At 36.6% G+C, this 12,115-nt stretch overlaps 1 protein-coding gene across 1 annotated transcript; it reads left to right on the top strand.

The window, feature by feature from the left end:
- Positions 1 to 1,439: 1,439 nt before the first annotated feature.
- On the top strand, positions 1,440 to 4,531 carry LOC105356074 (myelin-associated glycoprotein-like). The gene is made up of 4 exons (XM_023964148.1): positions 1,440 to 2,109; positions 2,451 to 2,863; positions 2,907 to 3,603; positions 3,988 to 4,531. The coding sequence occupies exons 1-4, from the start codon at positions 2,064 to 2,066 to the stop codon at positions 4,389 to 4,391; spliced, it is 1,560 nt and encodes a 519-aa protein (XP_023819916.1). The 5' UTR covers positions 1,440 to 2,063; the 3' UTR covers positions 4,392 to 4,531.
- The last annotated feature ends 7,584 nt before the right edge of the window (positions 4,532 to 12,115 follow it).

The raw sequence follows: 12,115 nt of genomic DNA, 5'->3' as shown, positions 1-12,115 counted from the left end.
TATTGTATGGCTCTTTCGAAATTACATTTCAAAATATGTGGCATTTATGGCTCTCTTGGCCAAAAAGGTTCCCGACCCCTGCCCTAAAGACACCAGAGTTTCAGTCAGTCCTTCTGGCCCAGCACCAGAAAACAGAAGCTTTAGTTTGACCTTTAGAAACTTAAATTCTTGTTTTTTAATTTTCTTTAAAAATGCACTACTTAACCAAAAGAGTTACAATCGTAATAAGCAAAGGAAGTTCTGTTAATTGCAAGTTTTCCTGCAGAAAAAAGCAGACAATCAGCTTTACATTACACCCACCAAGATGAGACATTGAAATGTTGCTTAACTTATGGCTAAGTCTTTGCAAACATCCATGACCAGCAAGATTCTTGTCATAAAGAACCGGAAAAAGGTCAGTAAAAAATGACAAAGATGCAATCTATTTCAATGCAAAAAACTACAGAACATGGCAATGAAGTCCCACCCTCTTCTAGGTCCACAGAGTGACACAAATTCAAGTTCACAACAGGGAAATCTAACTGCTGACTTTTGGAGACTTTGAGAAATAAGCAGAAAAAATGAGTTTCTTAAGATGCTTTCATAAATTCACAAAGACAACTCAAAGTTTCCTATCAAACTTTATTTCACTTCTTATGTGGAAATCTAAAAAGGCTCCATGAGACTTTTATTTTGAAAGATAGCAATTGATCCTCAGCCAAGAGATGATCTGAGAATAAACTCTGAACATTGAGTGAAATGAGAGCTGTGATGTCTTCCAGTCCACTGCTGCTCCAAATGCAGAATAACTATAACAGACAAACATCTGTGGTAAAAAAGTGTCTTAAATTTCCACACAGGCAGATTTTAAAGAAGTTCCGCATTAAGCTTTCAGCTGCAAACCAAGTTTACTTCTGTAAAGACTTCACCAGAATTTAGAGATCCTTTTTCACCACTGCTGTGTGTTTGAGCTGCAACACAAAAGGGTAAGTAATGTTTTTTTTATTTGGAATCTTCAACTAAAGTGTTGATTTCTATGTACATACAAATGGTCTTTAAGCTACAGTTAATAATTTTAATGTTTGGAATTTTTCAGTATAAATAATGTTTAAATTACCTCAATATAAAAAACTACTAAGTAAAAATAAAAAAAATAAAAAAACATATTTTTCAAACTGTTATTAATAACGTGTTGATTTTTTTATGATTTTGGAAACTTGGAAGAACTTTGATAATCTTTTAAAAAGGGAAAAATTGTTTTTGAAGTGTTTGTCTAAATTACTCTTTGTTAAGACAGCAAGTAAAGTCTTAACCCTTGTGCTATCCTAGGCATGTTAACATTGGGAGTTGGGTCATCTAGACCCACTAGACAGTGCTCTGAACCTCTTTTCTTCAATGATTTGTGATCTTCACTGGTGTCCATGGATTACATAAAATCTTTCCACCTTTATCCACCTTTGTCATGGTAGGGAGAACACGTCGATGTAAGGGTGGGGTCATCTAAGATAGCACAAGGGTTAATCAAACGTCTCTAACTTATAATCCAGCAAAATGAAGAGGAATGACGTTTTGGTTTTTTGTCAATGTGTTTTTTTTTCTCTCTCTGCATGTATTTCTGTGTTTTTTTGTTTCCTGTATTCATGTAAAACTTTGACTACAGCTTGATTTATTGTTAGATGAATTAAAAGGCTTTGATGGCAATGATAAGATTTTTAACAATTCACATGTTTAGATTGTCTTGTTGAAATTCAAAATCTTGTGTGCTTTTTATGTGTGGGAGGTAATGTTTGTTAATCACTAATGTGTTTAAGTATTTAGCCAAAAAGACAGAAATATATTTTTTTAAATTTTCAAACCTATAGTTTTGTTTTAACTAGAAATGTCTTCAAGTCAGAGTTAAACTACAGTTAAGGAGTCAGCCGTTGCTGCAGTGAGGAACAGGAAGGATCTCCATCATAGAGTCTCTTTTCTCTCCTCACCAGACTGTGGGGGAGCAGACAAGCTCTTTCTCATTTCCAGCTCTGCTCTCACAGAGATCTGCACAGGACTTCTTTGATACTAAGCTCTGATCAAATCAAACAAACATGGTCAGAACGCTCACTTTGCTTCTCTTAGGCTGTTTGATGGAGGGTGAGTTGTTCCAATTCATTTCATACATGTGGTAGATATTCAATATGCAATACTGGAAACAACTGAATGTTGGAAAACAGTAACACATGAGTTGGTTCATCTATATTTTGCTTTTATGTATTATTGTTTCTAAATAATACATTCGAAATGATGTAGTCCAGAGTTTAGCTGAACAAACATTTTATAATCAAAAATATCGAATGTCTAAAATTAACCTAAATACTGTCTGATCAAATGTGTTTGAAGAAAAGAACATCAAATATTAGGACAGTTTATTTACTTTATTGATATAAAATGGTGAGAGTTCTTTCTTCTTTAGGTTTTGGTGTTTTCTCTTGCAGATGTCTTTGGTAACCAGTTCAGAGTCAGTCTGCCGCAGACTGTGGAGGCTGTGACTGGATCTTGTTTGACCATTCCCTGCTCTTTTGAGATAGAGAGTGAATATGAAAAACATCTCAACAAAAAATGTGAAGCCAAATGGCAAAGTACAACAGAGGTCAAAGAGAATCAGAGGACAAATCTAAAACTAACTACAACTAAAGACATGATGGGAGATCTGACAAAGAAAAACTGCACCTCGACCTTCAAAAACATGAATCCAAAACACTCAGATCAATATTACTTCAGACTGGATTGTGGTCAACCCCTGCAATACACTTATACACATTCTCCATTGACAATAGTGGTCAAGGGTAAGTTTTCATTTTTGTTCAAGTACAGTATTTGCTTTTTAATGCAGACTATTCAAACTGGCTAATCCAATGATGATCATTTTAAAAAGTGTATTATTCTTTTGTCAATGCATCTTCCTCCCAGATGTTCCTCCTTCACCGACTCTGAGTCCATCAGCTCAGGAAGTGAAGGAGGGAACCTCAGTGAGTCTGACGTGCTCGGCTCCAGCTTCCTGTCTGCTTCATCCTCCATCTCTGACATGGACGCCCAAACTGGCCCACAGTCAGGAGACACTGAAGGAGAACCAGGACCAAACCAAAGTCCAGATCTCTGTTCTTAACTTCACTGCTTCACACCTCCATCATGGAAAGAGAATAACATGCACAGCTGTCTACTGGAAACATGGAGGCTCTAATGTATCTGTTAACTCGTCTTTAACAGCTGAAGTTAAATGTAGGTTTCTGTGCTTTAGATGTTTATTATTATTATTAAACACAACTACTACATTTTATGATGAAAATATTTATAATTTTCATATATGTTTAAAATTCTTTTTAGATTCCCCTAAAGACACCAGAGTTTCAGTCAGTCCTTCTGGTCCAGCACCAGAAAACAGAAGCTTGAGTCTGACGTGCAGCAGTGATGCCCGTCCTCCAGTTCAGAACTACAGCTGGTACAGAGATGATGGAGGCCAGGAGACTCTGATTGGACATGGGAGAGTTTTAAACATCACAACATGGATTCACAACAGAGTTTATTTCTGCAAAGCTGAAAATGAACTGGGAGCTGGACGTTCCAACAACACTCACATAAATGTTCACTGTACGTATGATCATGATCACTTTCACACCTTAAACCAAATATTCTGTCATCATTTAACTACTCATACAGACAATGGAAACAAACTTATTGTTAGTTGTCTTGATGCTGTTACTCCAATGTGTCACTAAGAGACACTGTGTTGACGTTCTAGCTTTGGTAAGTTAACCATTCAAACATGAATGGAAGTGGGCTGAAAGTTTTCACAATAGTAGCCGACTAGAACATCCTGTTTGTAGAATAAGGAGACAAACGTCAGAAATCATCACAACACAGTTTCTCTGCAAGGATAAAAAGATCAGATATTCATCGTCTGTAATACAACATGTTAATATGTTGTCCTTTTATTTGACAGTGTTGATAGCTGACCCTCTGCTGTCATTTTAGTTCCACCATGGATCCGACCTTTCTCTAATTGTACAAAAGCTGGAAACCAGATCAACTGTTCCTGTGAAACTGAGGGGAACCCTGCTCCCACTTTGAGCTGGTCTTTGAATGGAAAAACAATCAATCAGTCTGACACCATTGAAATCAACACAGACTCTCCAAACAGTACATATCTGAGAAGCAGCATCATTCTGAGTCTGTCACAGAAAAGGTTTTTTTCTGCATTGATCTGCTCCAGTTTGAACTCTCTGGGATCAACTGAACATCAGTTTAGTTTAAACGACCTAAAGACTCCGGGTGAGTCAACTGCATACATCATTATAATTCAAACAAACTCAATGATAAAAATACAAAACATTGGTGGGAAAAAGGAATTTTTCACCCAGGCGAAAGATTTTTTTTAAACTAACAAATAAAAAGCTTTTTGGGTATCATTAAATATATATTTTTTTAAACAAAACTTGATAGAAAATCATTCTTGGCTTCAGAAAACTGTAGAATTAATTAAATGTTACCTTATTAAGACAAAATGTAGCCTCTCTCTGTAAAATGTTTTTGGAAAAAGTGTCAATAATGAGATAATTTTTAAAAGTATGTTTGAAGTAATATTATTTTTTAAATATTACAATAGCATTAAAAGCAAATAAACAAATAGTTATCTTGTCTGCTTCCTTTTCATAGAAGACATTTTCATGCAGGGAACTAAAGAAGCAGCTTTAAATGACCAACGATGGAAAAACACGTTTATATGACAATATTCTTTGACAACAAAAAACAACAAAATGGCATAGCAAAATGGAAAACCCCAGAGTGTCAGGATGTGAAAGAATATTTATCATTTTTAATTATAATTTGTGTTTCAGATGAAGTGCCGCTGCTTCTGATTGTTCCAGTAACTGTTGCTTCACTGGTTCTCGTGTGTGTTTTGCTGTTTGTTATCAGGTTGGTGATCTTCCTTTACTTTAGTCTCATGTTTGAGGAGAATGATAGCAACGAAAGTTGTTGTCAGGAAATTTGACCAAAACTTTATTAGCACCTTTTTTGACATTGAAGATGTTCATTCATCATCTAGTTGTTTGTTAAATCTTTGGACTAACAGGAAGTCATGCTAGCACATGACAGATGCTCTGCTGTGTTTTCAGGTTCCTCAATAAGCGCCATAAACTCAGCACATTGGTAAGGAGGAAAGATGAACTTTGAACTCATCTCTGAGCCTCACAGACTTCCTGTTCAGTTTCTGGAGGTTATGTGTTTACATTTAACTGCATTCAAGGCTTAACTGAGGACTTTCATTTATCTAATAATTTTCTAATGCAGGCAATGGCAGAAGAAAACATTTATGACAACACCAGTGAGCTGGGAGAAGAAGATGCTGCTCATCCTCTAAATGACTCTCAGCAAATCAGTGATAACTCTCCAAGTTCAGCTGCAACTGAAGGACCCAGAGTAATTCCAGGAAAAGATCAGGAAGACGTGACTTACTCCAGCATCATTTTTAAGACCAAAAGGAACAGCAAGGCAGGAAGAAAATATGGAGACGTTAGCACCTGTGAGACAGAGGAAAGGTTTGTGGTCGAGGATATCGGGCAGAATTTTGTACAAAATGCCATCGAGATGGGACTTGTGTATGCAGAGGTTCAATTTAAAAGCAAGACTGATAAGATGGCATAGAAACAAAGAAGATGTTTAGGCCTGGAGTAGAACACTTCTCTGATACACAGGAGTAGTTGATAGAAAAACTCACCATTAAATCTTTTTTGATTTGCTTTAGATCAAGATGGTTAATTGTAGAAATTATAGAAATAGTTAATTATCTCTTTCTTAAACAGAAAACATGTTTTCTGAGGATTTGGAGTGTAAATTTAAAATTAATGGCAATGTCCTTATTAGAATGCAGGCTGCACAGTGGTGCAGTGGTTAGCACCCTCTCTCCACAGAGAGAAGGCCCTGTTTTTTAACTGCAGACTCCATGAATTAACTGTTCAAACTTGTAACTCAGTAAATTAGAGTTTTCAGCTGCATGATGGGTGTTTTTTTCAAGACACATTCTTAAAAAAAAAAACAGTTCTTTTCTGCCCTCCTTTATATCCTGATCCTCTGCTCCTTTATCAGAAAAGATAAAAAGGGAATGTGCATCACTAAAGAAAAGCCTCAGGTTCATTTGAATCTATCCAGAACTGAACCGATTTGCAGTGATCAGATCTTAGAATCCTCTGAGGCTGCGTGCAGCGTGACAAGACTTCAATTTTCAGGAACCACTTTTGCAAATAAGCTGTGAAGAAGATGCTTCTGTGACATCAGCTCTCAAATGTGTGAAGTTGTGGTCTTTACATTTGTGACATACTCTTTAGGAGTTATTTTTTGTAAATTTGAAGTTGTTGAATTTATGATTTTTGCAGGAGTCTGTTCTTATTTTTAGAAGCTAGAATTAGGCTTTTAAAGCTTTGCTCTTGTAAATAAATCTGTTTCATTTTGATGTTAAGTTTGTTGAAAATGTTTTAGGCATTTTAAAAGTTTCTCTGTTCAGACCAGTGAAAATTGTTTAATATTTTATTATGACTGAAACATTTTTTATTTCTTGTATTTTTCTCAGCAGTACGTACTCAGTTTGATCATTTTTCTTCTGTGGATTTTATGTTTTTTGTCCCATCTTTACTATCTGGCAAACATTTCTGTATCAAAATGTAACATTTTATACCAAAACATGCAGGAATATAATAAAAAATGTTGCCTTTTGGATTAGATTAGATTTATCTGTGCTTTTCAAGTCACTCAAAGCGCTTACAGTGTGTCCATTATTCATTCACTCTTCATTCATACTTGGTGTTGGTAAGCTACGGTTGTAGCCACAGCTGCCCTGGGGCAGACTGACAGAGGCGTGGCTGCCAGTTCGTGCCTACGGCCCCTCTGACCATCACCGGGTTCATTCATACACATTCACACACCAGTGGAGCTGCACTGGTGGCAAGGAGGGTGAAGTGAAGGAGGGAACCTCAGGGAGTCTGACGTACTCGGCTCCAGCTTCCTGTCTGCTTCATCCTCCAACTCTGATATGGACGCCCAAACTAAATGACAGTCAGGTGACCCTAAAGAAGAATTAGGATCAAACCATCTCTGCTCTCACATTCACTGCTCCATACCTTCATCAAGGAAAGAACTTAACAGGATACAAGATGGAAACTCTGACGTATCTGTTCATCAGAACAGCAGGAATCCAATGTGTATTTGCTTCAGTTTCACAATATGATAACTACTGGTTTCAGTAGTTATGGGTCTGTGGGAGGAAAAGTGGGATTAAAATAAAATAAATAAAAATAACAAACTTACATATCAGACCAATTTCAGGTAGTTCATATAGGACTGTCACAAGAACAGGCAGACGGCTGGATCCAAATTTAGCAGGTTTATCAGCTCAGCTTAAAGTCCACAACGCTAAATCAGGATCAGGCAGGGAGAAGTCAATAACAGGAATGAAATCATCAGAGGAGAGACAGAGTGGTTAGGATCCAGGTGACTTGTGACAGGCAAACAGTCAGAAACAGCCAATCAAGTCCACTCATTACACTATGTAAGGGAGGCAGAGTGGCACAAACAATACTTCACACTGAGCTCAGCTCAGTGCAGAGCTCAAATATGCTGTGGTTGATGACTGAATGAGAGTCAGGTGACTGGCATCCAGGAAGTGCTCGTTGGGTTTGCTGGGAAATGAAGTGCATCCAGTTCTCTGGTGACAGTTCCCGCCGGTGACCAGAGGGGGAGACAGAGTTCTAACTTCTGACAGACATCTCATGCACGAGCTATCATATTTTAACAATCTTAATGTACATAAAACGACAGAATATTATATTTCACATGACAAACTTTAATCCAATATCTATTTCTTTTTCTTCTCTTTTTGGCTTTTCCCTTCAGGGATCACCACATCAAATCAGCTTCATCTATCTACCCTGTCTTCTGCATCCTCTCCTCTATCACCAGCTACCCTCATGTCTTCATTCTCTGCATCCATAAACCTCCTCTTTGGTCTTCCTCCAGACGTCTTTCCTGGTAGCTCTGGACTCAGCATCCTTCTAACAATATATTCACTGTCTCTCTTCTGGACATGTCTGAACCATTTCAGTCATTTTTTAAATAAATCAACCCATACTAAAACATTTCTGCTGTTTTTCTCTTGCAGCCAAAATGTCCATGTGGAGGACATAGGCAGGGCAATTAATGCTGCAACTCACAGCTACTGTCAGTTGGATTTGATTTGGTTTATTAAACAGGAAAATATTAAAATATAGTCTGGTCTGACTCAGTTTAAAAACTGCTTTTCAGGTTCCTGCTCCTCAGTACATACGACTCAGACATATATCACACATAGCATGACAAGAGACGGAAAAAAAAGTCTTCCAATTAACAGTATAAATGAAGCAGCTCAAGGGGGGCATTGATAGGTCACAGAGGTCAGACTTTTCAACTGTTAGACAACAACATTGAAGTAGGATTTTTGTTTTTATGTTCATTTAACCTGCTCTGACCTCACTGTATCAGTGTGGTCAACAGTCTTTGTGGTCCCCTGCTTTTCATGTAGTCAAAAGTTGCATTTACTCTGAAACAACTTTCAGAAAAATATCAAAGAACAATGAGTGGAAAATGATGACGGCATAAAAAACAAACCCAAAAAACTACAGTCACATAAGCAATGGGTCATTCAAAGTAACAGACACATGAGTTGCAGAACATTTGGTTCAGCTTTAATAAATGCTGCAGGGCACGAGTGAAGACTCACATCCTATAAAATCACACTATTCCTGTTTGATCTCATTTAATGATCTAGAAACTGTTGTTAATTCATAAACACTAAAAGGTATTTTGATTAATGGATTTAAATTATTTAGATAAATTAGTATATTTTCTACATGAATTTACTTTTTGTTGGATTAAGTAAACCCACTCTTGGTATGGCTCACAACCTCTTCTGCTGTTTTACTACTACTGGTATGTTCTCTACTTGTAGTTATCTGGTAAATGAGTAGTTTCACTAAACATCACTTAAGTTAGCATCATATATTATTTTTATTATATATGCATTTAAGGTCTAAATGTTAATTTTGTTGGACGACGAATCAATAAAATAAAAATAAAAACATTTAATTTGTTTTGTAATTCTTTGGACTGTACATGAAAGTATCCATTGATGATGGACCTTCGGTTGTATTTTTCCGGTTTGTCATTCCAAGCATCAACTCACAGCTGAAACTGACACGGCTGCTTCAGGTCAGCTTCTCATGAGGGCCGATAATAAGGTAGTTTGACTTGGAGTTGTTGAAGCAGTTATTAGCAGTTAGAGATTATTTATTAAAATGCATTTAAAGCTTAATGTACTTTCCTTTTTTTTATACATATATAAAGGGTAACCATGGAAACGGATGATGACACCTATAATGATGTTGATGAGCAGAGACAGGAGGCGGCTGCTCGCTCTGCTGCAGTTTTGCAGAACTACATAAAACTGTCAGAGAGAAATGCAGTTTACTCCAAAAAGAACCATCCATTCAGCTCCTGATTACTCTGTATGGGATGTTTAAACATTTTGTTTCTTTTTATTGATCTGAGGTTAGTCAGTCCACTTTTCCAAATTTTATAAATTTGGCAGCATATCAGCATAGCGCCCTCCAGTGTCTAGTTATCTGATAACGTTAAATGTGTCACATGAAAGTATAACATCCTTTTTCTATTAGCAACCTCATCTGAAAGAATTTTTCAGAAAAGTTGTGTTAAGTTAACTTTTTTCAAAATATTACTACATTTTTGACTACATCTTGGAGTTTTTTTTCAACTCATAATCACAGAAAATGTTTTTACAGTCAGATGTTAATAACAATAGTTCTGAGAAGCAAGACTATTAGAGGTGACTTCCTCATTTTGATCCAAATTTTTGTCAATTCTTAAAATATCTTTTCAATGTTAAGGAAGTTTACTCATTTTGAAAATCTTGACATGTTGGAAAAAAAACACCACATAAAAGACTGTAGATCAGTAGAAGCCTTGATGACTCTAATGAACTTGTCTCCAGCTTCCTGTCTGACATGGACGCCCAAATGAGTGAACAGATGAAGAAATGCCAGGAACATTAACGGAGGAGAACTGCACTTCAACCTTTCTTCAGCTTGAATCCTGAACATTCTGAAAAACTGGAAAGGAATTATCTTTATTATGGACTTATGCATATGCAACTGTGACAGAAGGGGTCAAAGCTAAGTTCTCATTTTTCTCTGAGATGAATTCAAAAACTGATAAAAATGTATTGAATTCTTAAACTGGACCATCCTGGAAATCACACAAACAGCCTCAAACTGTTTCTTCCTACCAGATGTTTCTCCTTCACCGACTCTGACTCCATCAGCTCTGAATGTGAAGGAGGGAACCTCAGTGAGTCTGACGTGCTCGGCTCCAGCTTCCTGTCTGCTTCATCCTCCAACTCGGACATGGACGCCCAAACTGGCCCACAGTCAGGAGACACTGAAGGAGAACCAGGACCAAACCAAAGTCCAGATCTCTGTTCTTAACTTCACTGCTTCACACCTCCATCATGGAAAGAGAATAACATGCACAGCTGTCTACTGGAAACATGGAAGGTTTAATGTGTCTATGAACTCGCATGTTTCTGTGATCTGAATTTTATTTATTTGACATAAACTTAAATATTATGTTGCATTTTAAATATAAAAAAAATATTATAAAACAGTTTAAAAAAATCCTCTTTAGATTCCCCTAAAGACACCAGAGTTTCAGTCAGTCCTTCTGGTCCAGCACCAGAAAAAAGAAGCTTGAGTCTGACTGGTAAAATTTTTTAAATTCTTGTTTTTTAATTTTCTTTAAAAATGCACTATTTGGCCAAAAGTGTTACAATCGTAATAAGCAAAGAAATTTCTGTTAATTGCAAGTTTTCCTGCAGAAAAAAGCAGACGATCAGCTTTACATTACAACCACCAAGATGAGACATTGAAATGTTGCTTAACTTATGGCTAAGTCTTTGCAAACATCCATGACCAGCAAGATTCTTGTCATAAAAAGCCAGAAAAAGGTCAGTAAAAAATGACAAAGATGAAATCTATTTTAATGCAAAAAACTACAGAACATGGCAATGAAGTCCCACCCTCTTCTAGGTCCACAGAGCTGAGTAACACAAATTCAAGTTCACAACAGGGAAATCTAACTGTTGACTATCGGAGACTTTGAGAAATACGCTGAAAAAATGATTCTCTTAAATGCTTTCATAATTTCACAGAGACAACTCAAACTTTCTTATAAAATTTTATTTCTCTTCTTATGTGGAAAACTAAAAAGGCTCCATGAGACTTATATTTTGAAAGATAGCAATTGATCCTCAGCCTTACAAACTAAAAGATGATCTGAGAATAAACTCTGAACATTCAGTGAAATGAGAGGTGTGACGCCTTCCAGTCCACTGCTGTTCCAAATGCAGAATTACCATAAAAAACAAACATCTGTGGTAAAAAAGTGTCTTAAATTTCCACACAGGCAGATTTTAAAGAAGTTCCGCATTAAGCTTTCCGATGCAAACCTAGTTGACTTCTGTAAAGACTTCACTAGAATTTAGAGATCCTTTTTCACCACTGCTGTGTGTTTGAGCTGCAACATAAAAGGGTAAGTTATGTTTTTTTTTATTTAGAATCTTCAACTAATATTAAAGTGTTGATTTCTACCACCATCCAAAAACATGCTTCATAGGTCAATTGGTCACTCTAAATTGTCCATAGGTGTGAATGTGAGAGTGAATGGGTTTGTGTTTGTGGACATGCTACCCTGCGACAGGCTGGCGACCTGTCCAGGTTGTCCTCTGCCTTCGCCCACAAGTGGCCGGGATAGGCTCCGGCAGCCCCGTGACCCCGAAAGGGAAAAACGGTTAAGAAAATGAATGAATGAATGATTTCTATATACAAACAAATGGTCTTTAAGTTACAGTTAGTAATTTAAATTTTTGGTGTTTGGTGTGTATGTTTTCATTACTTAAATGTAAAAAAACTACTAAGTAAAAATAAAAAAATTCAAAAAACATATTTTTCAGTGAAACAATGCTTTAGAATCAAACTCTTTTGAATATCATGTTGATTTAGTT

Source organism: Oryzias latipes, chromosome 16 (genome assembly GCF_002234675.1).
Source record: "Oryzias latipes chromosome 16, ASM223467v1".
NCBI lineage: Eukaryota > Metazoa > Chordata > Actinopteri > Beloniformes > Adrianichthyidae > Oryzias > Oryzias latipes.
This window is presented reverse-complemented; position numbering and strand designations above follow the sequence as displayed.